The sequence below is a fragment of the Phycodurus eques genome, chromosome 6 (genome assembly GCF_024500275.1).
Source record: "Phycodurus eques isolate BA_2022a chromosome 6, UOR_Pequ_1.1, whole genome shotgun sequence".
NCBI lineage: Eukaryota > Metazoa > Chordata > Actinopteri > Syngnathiformes > Syngnathidae > Phycodurus > Phycodurus eques.
This window is the reverse complement of record NC_084530.1, coordinates 8,285,483-8,303,325: the sequence shown is the minus strand read 5'-3', so window position 1 is coordinate 8,303,325 and position 17,843 is coordinate 8,285,483. Positions and strand designations below refer to the sequence as shown.

At 40.3% G+C, this 17,843-nt stretch overlaps 1 protein-coding gene across 1 annotated transcript; it reads left to right on the top strand.

Moving 5' to 3' along the window:
- The first annotated feature begins 866 nt into the window (after positions 1-866).
- On the top strand, positions 867-17,529 carry psmd12 (proteasome 26S subunit, non-ATPase 12). Its single transcript, XM_061680284.1, has 11 exons — positions 867-1,087; positions 1,474-1,533; positions 4,893-5,021; positions 5,191-5,298; positions 6,117-6,221; positions 6,352-6,501; positions 11,077-11,211; positions 11,302-11,414; positions 13,219-13,393; positions 16,718-16,795; positions 17,061-17,529. Exons 1-11 carry the CDS (start codon positions 971-973, stop codon positions 17,268-17,270), a joined length of 1,380 nt encoding a protein of 459 aa, XP_061536268.1. The 5' UTR covers positions 867-970; the 3' UTR covers positions 17,271-17,529.
- The last annotated feature ends 314 nt before the right edge of the window (positions 17,530-17,843 follow it).

The window sequence follows — 17,843 nt, the reverse complement described above, 5'->3', positions numbered from 1 at the left end:
GATGTACCCACCCTTGACGGTCAGCTTTGAAGGTGCAACATTTTTTTATCAGCCCCCTACTTTTCCTATAAGGGTTCAATGCACTTGTTCGTCAAATTTGTTTTGATAAATGAATATGGATTTGAAAATAAATTAAATTTATAAATATCCATCCACCCATTCTCAACGCCACTTATCCTGGTTAGGGTTGCGGGGTGCTCGGAGCCTATCCCAGCTGACTTCGGGCGAAAGGCCGACTACACGCTGAACTGGTCGCCAATCAGTCTCAGGGCACATATAGACACGGACAACCATTTGTACTCACATTCACACCGTCACTGAGTGCGAACTGAACCCATGCTGCCTGCACCATCAGTGATCCTCACATATAAATATCATTTATGTGAAATATTATATCATATTTTTTAAATATATATGAATATTTAAGTGTATTATTACTTTGTTGTCAAAATGACTCGAAACTCAAATTGTAGGACTTGTGACTTGATTCGGGACTTGCTTGTTTCGACTTGGGGCTTGTGGGTAAAGACTTGAGATTTGTGAATTGCAAAGCAATGACTTGTTCCCACCGGTGTATGATACACAGTAATAGTAGAGGGGGGGGAAAGTTGAAGAAAAAAATCTAAAATGTTTTACTGTACTTTAGTCTCCATCTATTAGTCAGATTGATATCTGTTGTGGAAAAACTTTAACAGACGCACACAAATGTACTTTCGTTTTAATTCTGACACTGAAGAATGCACATTGAGGATGAGGACAACATTTTCCATTGATGACTATATTACAGAAGGCGTGTTAACAGGCACCCAAGTGGGTCCTTCAGGCGCGCTGAATACCTTTAAGACGCTCGTAACTGATTGGTCCATTCCCGTTACGTTGTTTGACAAGAAAAATACTAGTCCTAGCCTGCGTTTGTGTTGAGTGGAGCAGTCCATACATTGTACATTTTTGTTACCTGGACATCGCAGACATGGCAAACGTGACCGAAGAACGATCCGAAAGATCCGATGGAAAGATTGTAAAGATGGAGATCGACTACAGCTCAACTGTAGACCAACGTCTCCCGGAATGCGAGAAAATGGCTAAAGTAAGCGGCTGTGAAAGAGGCCACCTCCGGCTGAGTCATGGTGTTAGGTAGCCTAACGAGTTTTCTAGCATTTAAGCTAATTTTACACTCCTGAAAAATACACATTTACTAAGTGATACAAATACATTGAAACAAACAGCTTGTAGTTACTAAAATGTCGAACTTCCACGAATCGTCCAGCGCCTTTCATTGTGCCTTCAGTGAGTTTGTTTGCAATGAAGCCTGCTAGCATGCTACCAGGCTTCGTGTCCATGTAGTGCTCGACACATGAGCAACAATCTTAATTTACTTGAATAAAAGTTTATGGTGTACTATTGCTTCTACGTGTGGCAAATGCTAATAATGTGTAAGAGTGTGATCTAAAATCTATGCATTTTCTTCATCAGGATGGCAAGCTGCAAGAGGCAGTTGAGAGCTTGTTGTCATTAGAGAAGCAAACTAGAACGGTAGGTCTTATTGTTAAATTAATAATCTGCTGAATAGCATTTAGAATATTATAATGTGCGTGTGTGTGTATATATATATATATATATATATATATATATATATATATATACATACATTTCATTTGAAAGTGTATTAAGTGAGAAAAATGACGTGTTAAATACTTATTTCAGCTGCTGTGTGTGTGTGTGTATATATATATACACACACACATACATTTCATTTGAAAGTGTATTAAGTGAGAAAAATGTGTTAAATACTTATTTCAGCTGCTTTGTGTGTGTGTGCGTGTGTGTGCACGCGCGCACACACAGACCCTTTCCAAAAAAATAGAATATCATGGAAAGGTTTTTCTATAATTCTATTCAAAAAGTGAAACATTCATAGATTATAGATTCAGGGTCCACAATTTCAAGTATTTATTTTTACATAATTTGGGCTACCAGCTCATAAAAGCCACGAAATCAGGAATTAAAAAAATTAAAATACTGTGAATAAATCAGGCCATAAATGTTTTTAAATGAGTGTCACACACTAATCATCTACTAAAGTCAAAGCACCTTCACAGGTTACCCCAGGTGTCATTAAATTGCTTCAGTTTGGTTCAATTGTCTCAGTTGAGTTCAATATGGGGAAGACTGCAGACCTGACAACTGGCCAGAAGACCATCATTGATACCCTCTATAGGATGGGTAAGCCACAAAAGTTAATAGCTAAGGATGATGGCTGTTCACAGAGTGCTGTGTCCAAGCATATCAATGGAAAGTTGAGTGGAAGGACAAAATGTGGCAGGAGATGATGTACCAGCAAAAGAAATGAACGTGAGCTTCAGCAGATTATCAAAATGAGAAGATTCAAGAATATAGCAAAGATCCAGAGAGTGGAATGAGGCAGGAGTCACATATTCAAAAACCACCGCATTCAGACGCATCCGGGAGATTGGCTACAACTATCAGGTTCCTTGGCTCAAGCCACTTTTGAGCTTGAGCCTAAGTAGTAAGCGTCTCAACAGGGCCAATGAGAAGAAGGACTGGACTGTTGGCCAGTGGTCCAAGGCCCTCTTTTCCGATTAAAGTAAAGTGTGCCTTTTATTTGGGAATCAAGGTTCAAGGGTTTGGAGGAAGACTGGTGAAGAACAGAACCCAAGCTGCTTGAGGTACAGTGTGAAATATCCAGTCAGTCATGATTTGGGGTGCAATGTCCAGTGCAGGTGTTGGTAAACTCTGCTTTCTTAAATGCAAGGTCACTGCCACAGTCTACCAACTCGCCGGATCTAAACCATATTGAGGATCTATGGGGTATTATCAAGTTGAAGATGAGGGACACCAGACCTTAAAACAAAGAAGAAATGACAGCAAGCATCAAGGAAATCTGGACTTCGTTAACTCCCAGGCAATGCCACGGTACATCGAGGCAGTGATTAAAGCAAAGGATACCCAACCAAGTATTGAAGATTAACATCGTTTTTAAAGTACCATATTTTGATGTGACCCTAATTTATTTTTGTGTTGTTTTTTTCTACAAAAACTGATGACCTCGCCTCGGGACGTTGTGAGTCTGGGTTCTGTGAAGCGGACTCTCCTATCTCTGGGGTTGAGTTCACCGAGGTGATTGAAAAGTTCTTCGGCAAGGCCCCGGGGATGGATGAGATTCGCCCGGAGTTCCTAAAGACTCTCGATGTTGTGGGGCTGTCTTGGTTGACACGCCTCTGCAACATCGCGTGTACATCGGGGACAGTGTCTCTGGATTGGCAGACTGGGGTTATGGCCCCCCTTTTAAAGAAGGGGGACGGAGGGTGTGTTACGACTACAGGGGGATCATACTCCTCAGCCTCCCTGATAAGGTCTATTCAGCGGTGCTGGAGAGGAGGGTCCGTCGGGAAGTCGAATCTCAGATTCAGGAGGAGCAGTGTGGTTTTCGTCCTTGCCGTGGAACAGTGGACCAGCTCTACACCCTCGGCAGGGTCCTCGAGGGTGCATGGGAGTTCGCCCAACCAGTCTACATGTGTTTTGTGGACTTGGATAAGGTGTTCGACCGTGTCCCTCGGGGAGTCCTGTGGGGGTGCTTCGGGAGTATGGGGTCCCACCGGGAGGAGACCCCCGGGACGAGCCAGGGCACGCTGGAGAGACTATGTCTTTCGGCTGGATGAAGTGGCTGGGGAGAGGGAAGTCTGGGCGTCCCTGCTCAAGCTACTGCCCCCACGACCCGACCTCTGATAAGCGGTAGAAAATGCATGGATGGATGGACAAACTGAGAAGTAAATGTTAAATCACCATTTACTTCACAGTATTCTAATGTTTTGAGTTCCTAATTTCGTGGGTTTTATGAGCTGGAAGCCCAAATTATGTAAAAATAAACAAATAAATACTTGACATTGTTTAAATTGTGGGCCCTGAATCTATAATCTATGAAAGTTTAACTTTAACTAACCCTAACCCTGTGTGAAAAAGTAATGGCCCCCTAAACCTTATAATTTCTTAGGCCATCCTCAGCAGCAACAACTGAAATAAAGTGTTTTCTACAACTGGTAGTGAGTCTTTAACATCTCTGTGGAGGTATTTTGGCCCACTCTCCCCTGCAGAATTGTTTGAATTCAGCAAAAATGGAGGGTTTTCAAGCATGACTGGCCACTGCATTTCAGTCAGCTTCAAGTCCGGACTTTTAACCAGGCCACTCCGCAACTTTCATTTTTTTGGACTATTTAGACATGACTTTCTGGTGTGTTTTGGATCATTATCCTGCTGCAGAACCCAAGTGCGCTTCAGCTTGAGGTCACAAACTGATGGCTGAACATTCTCCTTCACGATTTTCTGTTAAAAAGCAGAATTCATGGTTCCATCGATCCAATTAGTATCCAATTTTTAATGATATAAATAAAAAGTATGACGATAAATACTGGTTAATTATTTAACAGACAATTTCTCAGTGGACAGTTTTGTGATAGTGAGCATATATTATTGCTGCAGCAATAATACTGTTTTGGAGGTACAATACACAAATGTAAATATTGGATGGACAGGGATAGAAGTGCACGGTAATTTGAAGTTGTCCTTTTCACAAAAACCTGTGGGAAAACGCACAAAGACTACTAAAACCTATTGAGAAGGACTCGGCCAGCAAGAAAATAAATATTTTTTTCCTTAATAAATGAAATCATTTTAAAATGGAATTTTAAGTTCACTTGGGTTATATTTGTCTGATATTATTTTCATTTGTTTGCTAATCTGAAAAAAAAAATCTGATTAAAGTGGAGAAACTATAAAAACATAATAATTTGAAAAGGGGGCCAATACCTTTTCATGGCACTGTATAATTGTACATGTATAATAAAATATGTATATATTTTTTATATTTTGCAAAGGCATCTGACATGGTGTCCACGTCCAGAATCCTTGTGGCTGTGGTCCAGATGTGTTATGCAGCAAAAGACTGGGATGCCCTGAACGAAAACATTATGCTACTTTCCAAAAGGAGGAGTCAGCTGAAACAGGCCAGACATGAGTTTTCCATCCAAGTCCCTTTCTACCAGTCAAGCCGTTCAATACAAATTTTGTTCAATACTGTTTTCTAAAATATACTTAAACATTTTTTAGTGCTCTCTCAATGTTTATCAAACATTTATTGCTAAACCCCTAATGTGTTACACTGTCTCTCATTAGGCTGTTGCAAAAATGGTGCAAGAATGTTACAAGTACGTCGATTCTGTGACTGATTTGACCATCAAGCTGCGGCTCATTGACACTCTTCGCACGGTGACTGCTGGAAAGGTTTGCCATGTGCCAAATAATCATTTGTATCATATTCCACTAAATAAGAGGCACGTGAAAGTGTCAACTAAACTTTTCAAAACAATGCACAGCAAATTCTAGTTATTGAACGGGGTTAGGGACCAACCCCTGATGTGAATAGCGAAAATTCCTGAGTATGAGGGCCACCTGAAAATGTTTGTAATTGCTGATATTAATAGATTAAAACCTAAATATACCCATGACCCCAAAACACATTGTCATTTCAAACTCATTTTATTCTTTTGAATATATAGGTCAGGTATTATTATTATTTTATTTTGTTTTAAAAAAAGGCCCTGGAAGTGTATGTCACTGCCTCACAACACGGAAAGATGCAAATTACCTCTATCAGTGGTGTCCTTGGGCCTATTTTAGGGGGGCTTTCTGCTTGAAAACAACCTGTTTTCTTCATGGTAACTTCCAGATAGGCTCGTCTCATCTTTTTCTTCTTTTATCACCATAGTTCTTTGTGTGAGCGTCGCAAAGGGTAAAACACAGGCAGCTAATCCTTTCATTCTGGCTGAAATTAGGTGATATGAGACGCACTGATGGTTTACGTGATATCCTGATGTCACACCTTTACACTCATAGTTGGTTGTCCAATATTTGTGATATTTAAAGGCATATTTTTCCTAAAAATGTATTTTGGTCAGTCAAAATTTAAGTTACTATTATGGAGTTTCCACTGCATTGTTATTTTTAATTCCTCAAATGGTATTGCGTCATCGTGGGAAAATGTTGGCATTGCTTCTTTTTGATAAGTTTTGAAACACACACACACACACTCTTCTTTGCAGATCTATGTCGAGATTGAGCGTGCCAGGCTCACAAAGACCTTGGCTAATATCAAGGAACAAAGTGGAGACGTAAAAGAGGCAGCTTCGATTCTTCAGGAGCTACAGGTTAGTGTCTAATAACAGGATTGTGCTTAGTAGTTGTTAGTTGTTGCTGAATGTCTTTTGGTCCACCTGAAACAAAATAATGAACCATTTGTGGGCCTGATCAGTGTTTATTTTTTTTAAATGATCTTAGGTGGAAACTTATGGCTCGATGGAGAAAAAAGAAAAGGTGGAGTTCATATTGGAACAGATGAGACTTTGCGTTGCTGTCAAGGATTACATTCGCACACAGATCATTAGCAAGAAGATAAACACCAAATTCTTCCAAGAGGAGGGCAGTGAGGTAAGACACTGACACAATTAGGGATTTAACAATGTAGTACAGTGGTACCTTGAGATGCGAGTGACTGGACTTAGGGGTTTTTCAAGATACGAGCAGTCATTCGGCCTTATTTTTGCTTTCATTTGCGAGCGCAAACTTAGTGACGGTCAACTCAATTCATTCTGGGTCAAAAAGGTTTGCATGGTTTAAACAAAGGTTGTCCAAGTTATGCACATCCATTTTCTTAGCAGCCAGCACCATAGACTAAATGAACATTTGACTCTGGGTTCTTTAGAACCGGTATCAATATCAAACCTATGAACTAAAAGGAAATGTATGTGGAACTAACCCAATTGACTTAATATTCATTAATTGTTTCAGCTAAAAGTTAAATATAGCATCGTTAAAATCATTATTTGGGACTGTTTTATCACATCAAATGGCTTATGTGTAAGTTTAAACCTCACTTCCTGTTTTAAGCTTGTTTCCTTTTATTTTTAAGTCTATGCACCGGAACTCAGCATTTTGGCACATAAAGTAACTTAACGCGGCACCAGTGATATTTTTATTTTTTTTAATGCATGGAACCAAATGTTATAAAACGCTGATTCCTTTCCCTACCCACCGACGAGGCACAAGTTTAGTGTTTGTGATACTGAGATGTTTACCGTAGTTTCTCATGTATAATGCAATTTCTTCCCCCAAAAAATATTGTCAAAAGTCAATAGGGCACATTATACATGGGTATAGTGGCAAATGGAAAAAAACGTTCACATTTTATAAATGTATGCCGCCATCTAGTGGTTATGAAAAAGCTGTACACTTTCATTCCAAAATGCCACCGCCAACTAGTGGTTATAAAAAAGGTGGAGCCACTTTCATTCCAATATGACGGGGGGGGGGGGGGGGGGTGTATGACTGCATATATGTACAGTTATGCGCATAAGTCTACATAGCCTGGCAGAATTTTTGGAATATATATTTAATATAACTGATTAATGAACAACAACCATCATTAATTTCTTTATGGTTATGTTTTGTTTAATAATGCTTTTCTGAAATGCTTAACCGTTTAATTTGAATCCCATTGAAATAAAATTAAATGTTTCGCCTGGTCCTTCATGTTTTCTTTAAAGAATTATACCCATCTTACAAATTCTGCTTGGGTAATCAAACATGAGCACAACTGTGTGTTTTCTAAATTACTAAATAAAAGTAGGGCTTTGCATTTTCAAAATAAGAGCAAGTAAATTTTAAACAAGGATTACTTGTTCAAATAAAATGCTTAACTTCTTTGAAAAACCTAACAAAATACAGATACTTAATGTTTTCATCATATGGGTAGAAGCAAAATCATGCATTGGAAAAATTCACTATACATGGGTAGAAGGGTTTTCCAGAATTTTGAGGTCAACTTTAGTGGTGCGTATTATACATGGGTGTGCATTATACACGAGAAATTATGGTATGCGAATTTTGTCCCAATTCATTGTGATGTACAGTTGCTATGGTGAAGATTTAGCTCAATGTTCAGCTTTTTATTTTCTGTCATCAGCTCTACATTGGTTTGAAGACTAAAATAAATGCTAATAGCCATCAGGGCAAAAGTGCAACAAACCGTTTACCTTGGTTGCTGTCTCAGTGTTTGCATAGACATTTTATTGTTTCACTCACCCAATTGACTGAGAGTTGACTCTCAGTCAATCTGCGCAGTGTAGACTTGAGGCTCAGAGCGCATCAGACGCTACACATCATGAAAGCCTCCTATGCAAAATGTAATCTTAATTCAAGTGTTGCACTGAAGCGATTGGTCATTAATTTTAACAAAGTTAAGGCACACTTTTGTTCGCCGCCGTTGGGCCACAAACACGTCTTCGTGCGCATTCTTCTTCTTCGTTGGTTTTTACCACTTGTATTCGGGGCTGGAGGACTAGGCATCGAAACTGGGAACCAAAATGTTTAAATTTTAACGATTCCGGGTGAACCGTAACGTTAGTTCCGGTTCCAATCGGTTTTCGATTCTCAGTGCCCAAACCTAATGGTCACACGAAGCTTAAAATAAAGAGAATTACAAGTTGTGTATGTAAAACATCCGCAGCTTTGCCTTAGGAATGTCAGCTAGCTTAATGCTAACAAACAACGACCAAATGAAATGGTTGGCATCGACAGTTGCGGTTTTCGAACCCTTTAAAAAAACTGATATTTGAACGTATATTCTGGAACAACATATAGACAGATATTACATTACTCACAGGCATATTTTTCATCCTTGACAAAAAATGACTAATATTACACCAACTTACTGAGTGGTGGTAGAACAACAGCAGAAGTCTGTTCTTCGTCGTTTGTCTGCATGACTGTACTATACAGTAGTGCCTAATGGTGGGCATATCAGAAGGCACAGCATACTGATGGATGAAACGTAGAGGACGAGGCACAAACTGTCTATTGCTTTGAATTCTATTTAATTATTTTATCACCCTGTGTTTTTATAAAGTACAATATTATAGAGTGCTATTTTTCCTTAACAAAAAAAAGTTGTTTTTTTTTTAAATTAAAATTAAAAGGTGCAGTCTCAGTTACGGGGTCTAGTTCTGTATTTAACAAAATAAGGCGCACCGCACAGGCATGGTAAAACATACGCTATCTTAAAACATACGGTAGCATGCATGCACGCGAAAACAATGTTTTTAAAAAGGCAGCAGGAGCAAAACTGAGTTCGGTTGTACTTTATTGAAGTATTTAACAAAGTACTTGTTTTTTTTTTTTTTTTTTGGGATCAATCCTCATGCACAAATCCATCAAAGTCCTCATCTTCTGTATCCGAAATGAACAGCTGGGCAAGTTCTCCATCAAACATGCCAGGTTCCCGCTCGTCATTGTCTGAGTCAGTCTTTTTGCCAGGGGGCTGTTGAGCAATTATGCCGGACTTTGCGAAAGCTCGGACAACAGTCAAAGCAGATTCTGATTCTGATTCTGATTCTGAGATACCTTAGCCCAGGCATCCACAATCCATTCACATATGGTGGCGTAATTCGCCCGGTGTTGCCTCCCAGTCTTAGTTTTTTCACAGCGGCTGTGAGATGGCCACGCATGGAGTCACAGATCAACAGGGACGGTGACGCGTGGAAAAAACCATCCGGTCTCTTTACGTACACCTCACTCAGCCACTCTCTCATTTTCTCCTCGTCCATCCAGCCCTTTTGATTGGCCTTAACGATGACTTCGGCTGGAAACGTTTCTTTAGGCTGCGTCTTCCTCTTAAAAATCACCATAGGTGGCAGTTTTTGTCCATTACCATGGCAACCAAGCACAACAGTAAAAGCCGACTTCTTGTGCCCCATTGTGCGTATCGCTAGCATGGTGGTCCCCTTCTTCTCTACAGTGTGGTTCACTGGGATGTCGAAAGTGAGTGGCACCTCCTCCATGTTGGTAATGTGGTTGGGCTGGATGTATTTTTCGGCAATCTTTTTACTTTAGCAGGAGCGGAAGATGGCCAGCTTTTCCTTGTAATCCCCCAGAAGTTGCTGCGCCATGTTAGTCCTTGCCCGGATGGATAGATGGCGCCGTTTCATACAATGAAAGCACCAAGACGGACCTGCTTGAAAATGTTCGATTTTCATTTCTTCTGCAAGCGTTATTGCCCTCAGTCGAATGGTGACTGTAGAGACACTTCTCCCGGCTGTTCTTTGCTCATTAATCCATTGCTCGAGTTGGCCACCTCACCTTGTTTCCGCGAAAACTCAGCTTCGTTGTCTTGACTTGGCGAAGCTCGTTTTCCTGCTTCCGCCACTTGGGAACCATGGATTCGTTGATCTTGAATTCTCTCGCGGCTGCTTCCTCCACGTAACTGACAGCTTGCAGTTTAAACTGTGCTTCGTAAGCGTTTCTCTTCGTAGGTGCCATTTTCGGGGGTCCTTAGCCAAACCGATGTTGTTTTGCACAATGCACATACCGTCGCTATATACCTACTGGGGGCGTGCCTTTAGCGTCCTCCTTCACGCGCACCCTTCCCCCTTTAACGTCTACATGCTGTCCTCAGTCATGTCCGCCTTTCCTCTATATAAGCAGCGTGTCAGTAGGAAATGCTCCCAGTCAGTCAAGCGGAGTTCTCATCAAAGTCTCACAACATTTACAGATTTTGGAACTCTGTGCACACATAAGGCGCCCCGTCCATTTTGGAGAAAATTTAAGACTTTTAAGTACGCCTTATGGTTGTGAAAATACGGTATATATCTGGAGTGGAGATGGGGAGGCTGGAACGCGTTAATGGCATTTCCATTCATTTCAATAGGGAAAGAAGATCTGAGAAGAGTATTTTGAGTAAAGATCGACTTGTAACAAATTAAACGATATCAAGGCATCACTGTATTGTGTCCAGTATACAGAACGAGTATAGTTGTTTTTGTTTGCATGCTTTAAGAAGGGCTGGTTTAACTGATTGACTAATGGCAAACTCCAGGGTGTTCTTTGCTATTGCCCAAAGTCAGCTGGGATAGGTTCTAGTGCAACCATGACCCTAATGAGGAAAAAAGTGCTAGAAAATGCATGCATGGATGGTTTAACTGAAAACCATCTTTCCCATGTACAATTTAGGAACTGAAGCTGAAGTACTACAACCTAATGATTCAGGTGGACCAGCATGAGGGCTCCTACCTGTCTATCTGCAAACACTATCGGGCCATTTATGACACCCCATGCATCTTGGAAGACAGCAGCAAGTGGCAGCAGGTACATTCATGCTACACTAAATGTATCTGCTCTTCATATTGATATTTTATTCTCATGAACGAATGTGTGCATAAACTTAATGTGTTTCAGGCCCTGAAAAGTGTTGTACTATATGTGATTCTCGCCCCATACGATAATGAACAGTCTGACCTCGTACACAGAATCAGTGCAGATAAAAAATTGGAAGAGATTCCCAAATACAAGTAAGTGACCTGACTACAGCAGTGCATCCGGAAAGTATTCGGACAGCTTCACTTTTTCCACATTTTGTTACAATGGGGCAAAAAAGTATTTTGTCAGCCACCAATTGTGCAACTTCTCCCGCTTAAAAAGATGAGGGAGGCCTGTAATTTTCATCATAGGTATACCTCAGCTATGAGAGACAAAATGAGGGAAAAAAATCCAGAAAATCAGTCTGATTTTTAAATAATTTATAACCCCAATTCCAATGTAGTTGGGACATTGTGTTAAACATAAATAAAAACGGAATACAATGATTTGCAAATCATGTTCAACCTATATTTAATTGAATACTCTACAGAGACGAGATATTTAATGTTCAAACTGATAAACTTTGTTTTTAGCAAATAATCATTCATTTAGAATTTTATGGCTGCAACACCTTCCAAAAAAGCTGGGACAGGGTGATGTTTACCACTGTGTTACATCACCTTTTCTTTTAACAACATTCAATAAATGTTTGGGAACTGAGGACACTAATTGTTGAAGCTTTGTCGGTGGAATTCTTTCCCATTCTTGCTTGATGTACAGCTTCAGCTGTTCAACAGTACGGGGTCTCCGTTGTCGCATTTTACGCTTCATAATAGCCTTTAAAACGTGGAAGGCATATGCACGAATTGTTGTAATTCTTACACCGTTTACCTGATTTGGTTATAAATACCCTCAAATTAAAATTGAAACGTCCAGTTGAACCACATCCTGTTTGTTTCATTTCAAATCCATTGTGGTGGTGTTTAGAGCCAGAAAGATGAGAATGTGTGTCCATGTCCCAATATTTATGGACCTGGCTGGAAGCATACAGCAATGCTGCTAGTAACATAAAGATAAACGTTATGCATGAGCTGAGCTCATTCACATATGATTAGTAATAGACCTTTTGTTGAGCCAAAGCACCTACTTTACATTAGAAAAACCTCACGGTCAGCCACTAAACAAAAATATCAAATGTAGGAATTTACTGAAATAATAAATCAGGCCTGTTGGGTTGAGTGGCAAGACAGAAGCCACTCCTGAGTAAAACGAAGACCGTAAGCACAAAGCCTAGATATCAAAGGAGTGGCTTCAGGACAACTCTATGTTCTTGAGTGGTCAAGCCAGAACCCAAACTTCTCTGGAGGGATCTGAAACGGGCAGTGAGAGGTGCTAAAAAGAGGGATTGGGCAAAACCAATTTTGACTTGAGGCAGACATTACAAAGTATAGAGCATGGGTGTCAAACTCATCTTTGTCATGGGCCACATCGTAGTTATGACTTCCCCCGGTGGGGCCTCTACGACTGTGAACGACTGAACCCATATAAATGAAAGATTACCTCATATAATTACATACAGTATACACAACACATTGATGAATAACCAGTTTTGAAATCAGAAGCCTATAAGAGAATTTTTTTCAACTATTACATCTCTTTTCAAAGGGGGATTGGTACCAAAAAAATGCTTGCAAGTATCTGTTATTACACCAGAACACAATTCGCAATTTTGATTTGCTTTCACGGGGCCACATAAAATGATGTGGCGGGCCGGATCTGGCTCCCGGGCCACTAGTTTGAGACCTGTGGTATAGCGCAAAGGCTATGAATACTTATGTACAAGGTGATTATTTTTTATTTCCAAATAAATTTGCAAAACGTTCAAACTTCATGTTGTTGTTATTAAAGAGTGTTGTATGTAAAATTTCGGGGGAAAATGTATTCAATTTTAGAATAAGATGTAATAAAATGTGGAAGAGTGACGTGCCCTGAAAACTAATTGTGATCAATCTCCAGGGACCTCCTAAAGCAATTCACCACCATGGAACTTATGCGCTGGGCTGCCCTGGTTGAGGATTATGGGAAGGAGCTGCGAGAGGGCTCACCCGGGAGTCCCGCTACAGATATTTTTTTGTACTCTGAGGAGGGGGAGAAGCGGTGGAAGGATCTGAAGAATAGGGTGGTGGAACACGTAAGTCCAGAACTTGAATAAGTGACATTGACAACAGTGGTTTTAGCAATCCACACATGAACCCTTAGCCTTCAGTGAGCCCGAGTTTTTTGCAGGGGATGTTAAACATGTTACAAATTTTTTTTGAAGTATTCCTTCCTTAGCACCCGTTCTCACTCATGCTTGCACAGTTCTCCAAATACGTGACAAAGCGTGCTTGCTTTAAGCAGTTTATTTGTCACTCCCAGTTTGTTTACAGTAAAACTGACCTAAAACAACAGAGATGATTATTGTAATCAAAGACGCAATGTGATACCACACTGAAGGTGTAAAACTGAATTCACTTTCCCATGTTCTGTAAAAACACATGATAAAAAAATTGCTTGTATATCGTGACATAGCGGTGGAACATTGTAATGGGCATGCAGGTTCCATGTTTTTTTTTTCATTTATTTACATGTGGACACAATTGTTGTATCCCTCTGTTAATGAAAGAAAAACCCACAGTGGTCACAGAAATGCAGGTGCATGGTGCATGCACGCAATTGGTCATTGCACTGAGCTGAGGAGAGGTGGCAAATACCCAAAATTATACAGCACGCGCACGAGTTGAGAGGAGGGAGGGAAATGAGAAAATTAAGAGTACAAGGATAGACTGATGGACAAATATAAGGAATACTCTAGTCTCTGACGAGCTCCTGCCCCAAGTGGAGGAGTTCGAGTATCTTGGGCTCTTGTTCATGAGTGAGGGAAGAATGGAGCGGGAGATCGACAGGCGGCTCGGTTGCAGCGTCTGCAGTGATGCGGCTGTTTCGGTCCGTTGTGGTGAAGAGGGAGCTAAGCCGAAGCTCTCAATTTACCGGCTGATCTACGTAGGTGGGAGCATGATGGTGTGGGACTGCTTTTCAGCAAATGGAACTGGTAAGCTTCACATTACGGAAGGAAGGATGAATGGGCAAATCTACTGAGACATTCTTGACAAAAATCTGCTGCCATCTACGAGGATGATGAAAATGAAACAAGGGTGGACATTTCATCAGGATAATGATCCAAAACATAATGCCAAAGAAACTCTATTGGTTTCAAATAAAAACAATAAAGCTGCACGAATGGCCCAGCCAATCACCTGACTTGAATCCAATCAAAAATCTATGCAAATAACTGAAAGTCAAGGTCCATAAAAGAGGTCCACGGAACCTTCAAGATTTTAATGTCAGGTGTGGGAAGTAGCTGAACCCAAGAGCAGGCGGAGGTTGATGTAAAATGAACAGTTTGAGCAAAGGTTATGGAAGTGGTCCTGGATGTGTTGACAGGTGGCAGGCAGTGGACAGAACAGGGGGCTGGCAGGAATGACGTGGGTCAGGAACACTGGGAACGTGGAGTTGAGTAGCTTACATGAGTACTGTGGGCCGTGGTACCACTAGGAGATGCTGCTATACTTTGGCGATGATTTCCGGGAACAGGCAGGCTTAAATGTAGGTGGTGATGAGGGTTGATTGGAGATAGGGGCGTGGCTTGAGGAGAAGCTGAAACAGAGAGGGGAGGGGAGAGAGAGGGCGCAAAGCGCCATCCAGGTGCCAAAACGGTACTGCAGGTCAGTACATGACATTGAAGACTGCTTGTGTGGCGGAATAATCCAAAATCACACCAGAGCAATGCATGCGACTAGTTTCTCCATACAGGAAGCGTCTTGAACTTGTCCTTGCAAACAAAGGTTTTTGTACAAATTATTAAATAAATACCAGTTGGTGTGTTCAATACTTTTCCCTGTGTCATTTCACATCATTACACACAACTTCATTCCTGAACTTATTAGTTCTTCTTTCTTTGTATGTATGTATTACTTGGGTTGTTCCTAACATCTGGTGTAATTTTCATGTCAATAGCACCTTTGGAAATATATTTAGTGAGAAAAATGGTGACAAGTTAAATTCTTATTTCAGCTGCTGTATAAGTTTTTGTCATCTGCATAGCTATGATAGTCAACCTTAAGGTTCTGAAGAATTTGACCCGAGGGTAGCATGTACAGACTGAACAGGAGGCGTCCAAGAATGGACCCCTGAGGGACCTCATAGGTCATTGCCATTCGATGAGATTGAATTCTTCCAATATTTATGAAATAACTCCTTTGCTTCATATTTTTGGCTCCTGGACAACATTGTAAGGAAGAAAAAATAAGTTTGGCCACTTCCTAGAATGTTAACAGTGCTGAAACAAACCTCCAACGGTATATGTTTTTTGGTATTGAGAGAGATGCATCAGATCTACTTCAGCAACCCTTTTTGTGGTACACTGAAGACATTTGGGGTTCAGATCAAAAGATGAATATACGACAAAAGTTCAGAATTGTAGCTTTTATTTCATGGTATTTACATATAGATGTGTTTAACAACTCAGGACAGAGCACCTTTTGTTTGAACCAAACCACTTTTCAAGTGAGCAAAAGTATTGGAACATGTGACTGATGGGTGTTTCTAGTTGCTCAGGTGTTGCCTTTTCGATAGATTGTATGAACATTTAGATTGTGCTTGTTTTTGGCCCGAGGCAAGGGAGGCCTGCAGTTCTTTCGTTGTCCTAAGTTCTTTTGTGGCCTCTTGGATGAGTCATTGCTGTTCTCTTGGGGTAATCTTTGTTCCACTCCGGGGAAGGTTCACCACTGTTGCATGTTTTCGCCATGTGAGGGTAATGACTATTCTTATGGTTCGCTGGATTCCTAAAGCTTCAGAAATGGCTTTTGTAACCCTTTCCAGACTGATAGATGTCAATTACTTTTTGTCATTTTGTTTTAGCTTTTTTAGATCTGATGTCCGAGGTCCAACTTTGTCGGGACAGATTCTGTCCAAGTGATTTCTTTATTGAACAGGTCTGGAGGTAATCATGCTTTGGTGTGATCAGTGAAAATTAACCAAAAATTGTGATTAGCCAAAATTAATTATTGATTTAACAAGGGGAATAATTACTTTTTCACAAAGGGCGAGGTAACTGAATAGTTTTTTTTCCTTAATAAATGAAATCACCATTTGCACAGGCTCAATACCGGTAACAACAGAATGTGGCGTTGCAGTTTGCTCGCTTGTCAAAATATGCCCCGTCGCATTTTAAGTTCACTTGTATATTTTGTCTGTCTACATTTTATGATCTCAAACATTAAAGTGGGGAAACTATGCAAAAATCTAAGAATTTGAGACGGGGCCAATACTTTTTTCACGGCACTGTACCCATCACTACTTTTGAAACCCATATGTTCAAGAGAATACAATGGCAAATTAATTACAATTGCATAACCAGAAAATAAACTTTGATTTTGATGTAGGTCTGTTAACAAATGTCTTTTCTTCTATACAGAACATAAGAATAATGGCCAAATATTACACCAGAATAACAATGAAGAGGATGGCTGGGCTCCTTGACCTCTCTGTTGATGTAAGCATTGATTAATGGGGGAGGGGTGTCTGGTGGGGCTGCAACCATGTGTGCCAGCAACATGGTTGGCTGTTGTCCACCTGCCGTTTTTTTAAATACTCATGCATTTCTATGCAAATTGTATTACCACAATATGAGATCAAGCACAGGTAGTTCCATTAGCACACATAATTCTAAATGTTATCCTTATTTAAATTGTAAATAAACACATCTTCCCAAATTTGAATATGCTGTCAGGAAAACTCTTACATTATATATTTTTCAGGAATCTGAGGAGTTTCTCTCCAGCCTCGTTGTGAACAAGACCATCTACGCCAAGGTGGACCGTCTGGCCGGAATCATCAACTTCCAGAGGCCCAAAGATCCAAACGATCTACTCAACGACTGGTCGCACAAACTCAACTCCCTCATGTCGCTGGTCAACAAGACCACACATCTCATCGCCAAGGAGGAAATGATCCACAACCTGCAGTGAAACAACAATGTACTTTTGTTTTTATTTTTATTTCCCCCCCCCCCCTCTCCTTCTGATGGATAGTTTTTGAATATACAAGGTGTTGGCTGACAAAAGATCTGCAGTACTGTGCAAACACAGCAACACAACTATGTTGTTGTTTTGGCCTTTAAATACTGATAACAGGACTGTTGTATACTCCTGTCACACCTGCTTCCTGGCTTGTTAGAGCTGACAGTTTACTTGTTGAAAAAATATAATAAAACAATTAATAAACTCCCATTTGTGTATTAAATGTGTAATATCGTATTTTCGTGACAAACAAAATACTAACAAACAAGCTACGAGTTGCCTTAATATTCCAGATACCTCGGCAAATGTGTAAACACAGTGGTAGACTAGAACATATTGAGAGTAGTGTTTCCCAAACTTTGAACCACTTTTACTTTAAAAAAAATGTCACAAACAGTATATACACCATGTGAAAAATTATTTTGTCTCAATTTACTGAAATGTACTTTCAGTGTGAAATCTGCCTGGTTGACCACTGCTATTTTGTTGTATGATTGGCAAGATACACAGGTCAATTATACA

Bases quoted from the DNA above. Each gene is read 5' to 3' on its own strand.
- psmd12 (XM_061680284.1), top strand. From the start codon at position 971: ATGGCAAACGTGACCGAAGAACGATCCGAAAGATCCGATGGAAAGATT. The intron at 5,299-6,116 runs GTTTGCCATGTG...TCTTCTTTGCAG, and splicing joins GCACGGTGACTGCTGGAAAG to ATCTATGTCGAGATTGAGCG. The intron at 16,796-17,060 runs GTAAGCATTGAT...TATATTTTTCAG, and splicing joins TCCTTGACCTCTCTGTTGAT to GAATCTGAGGAGTTTCTCTC.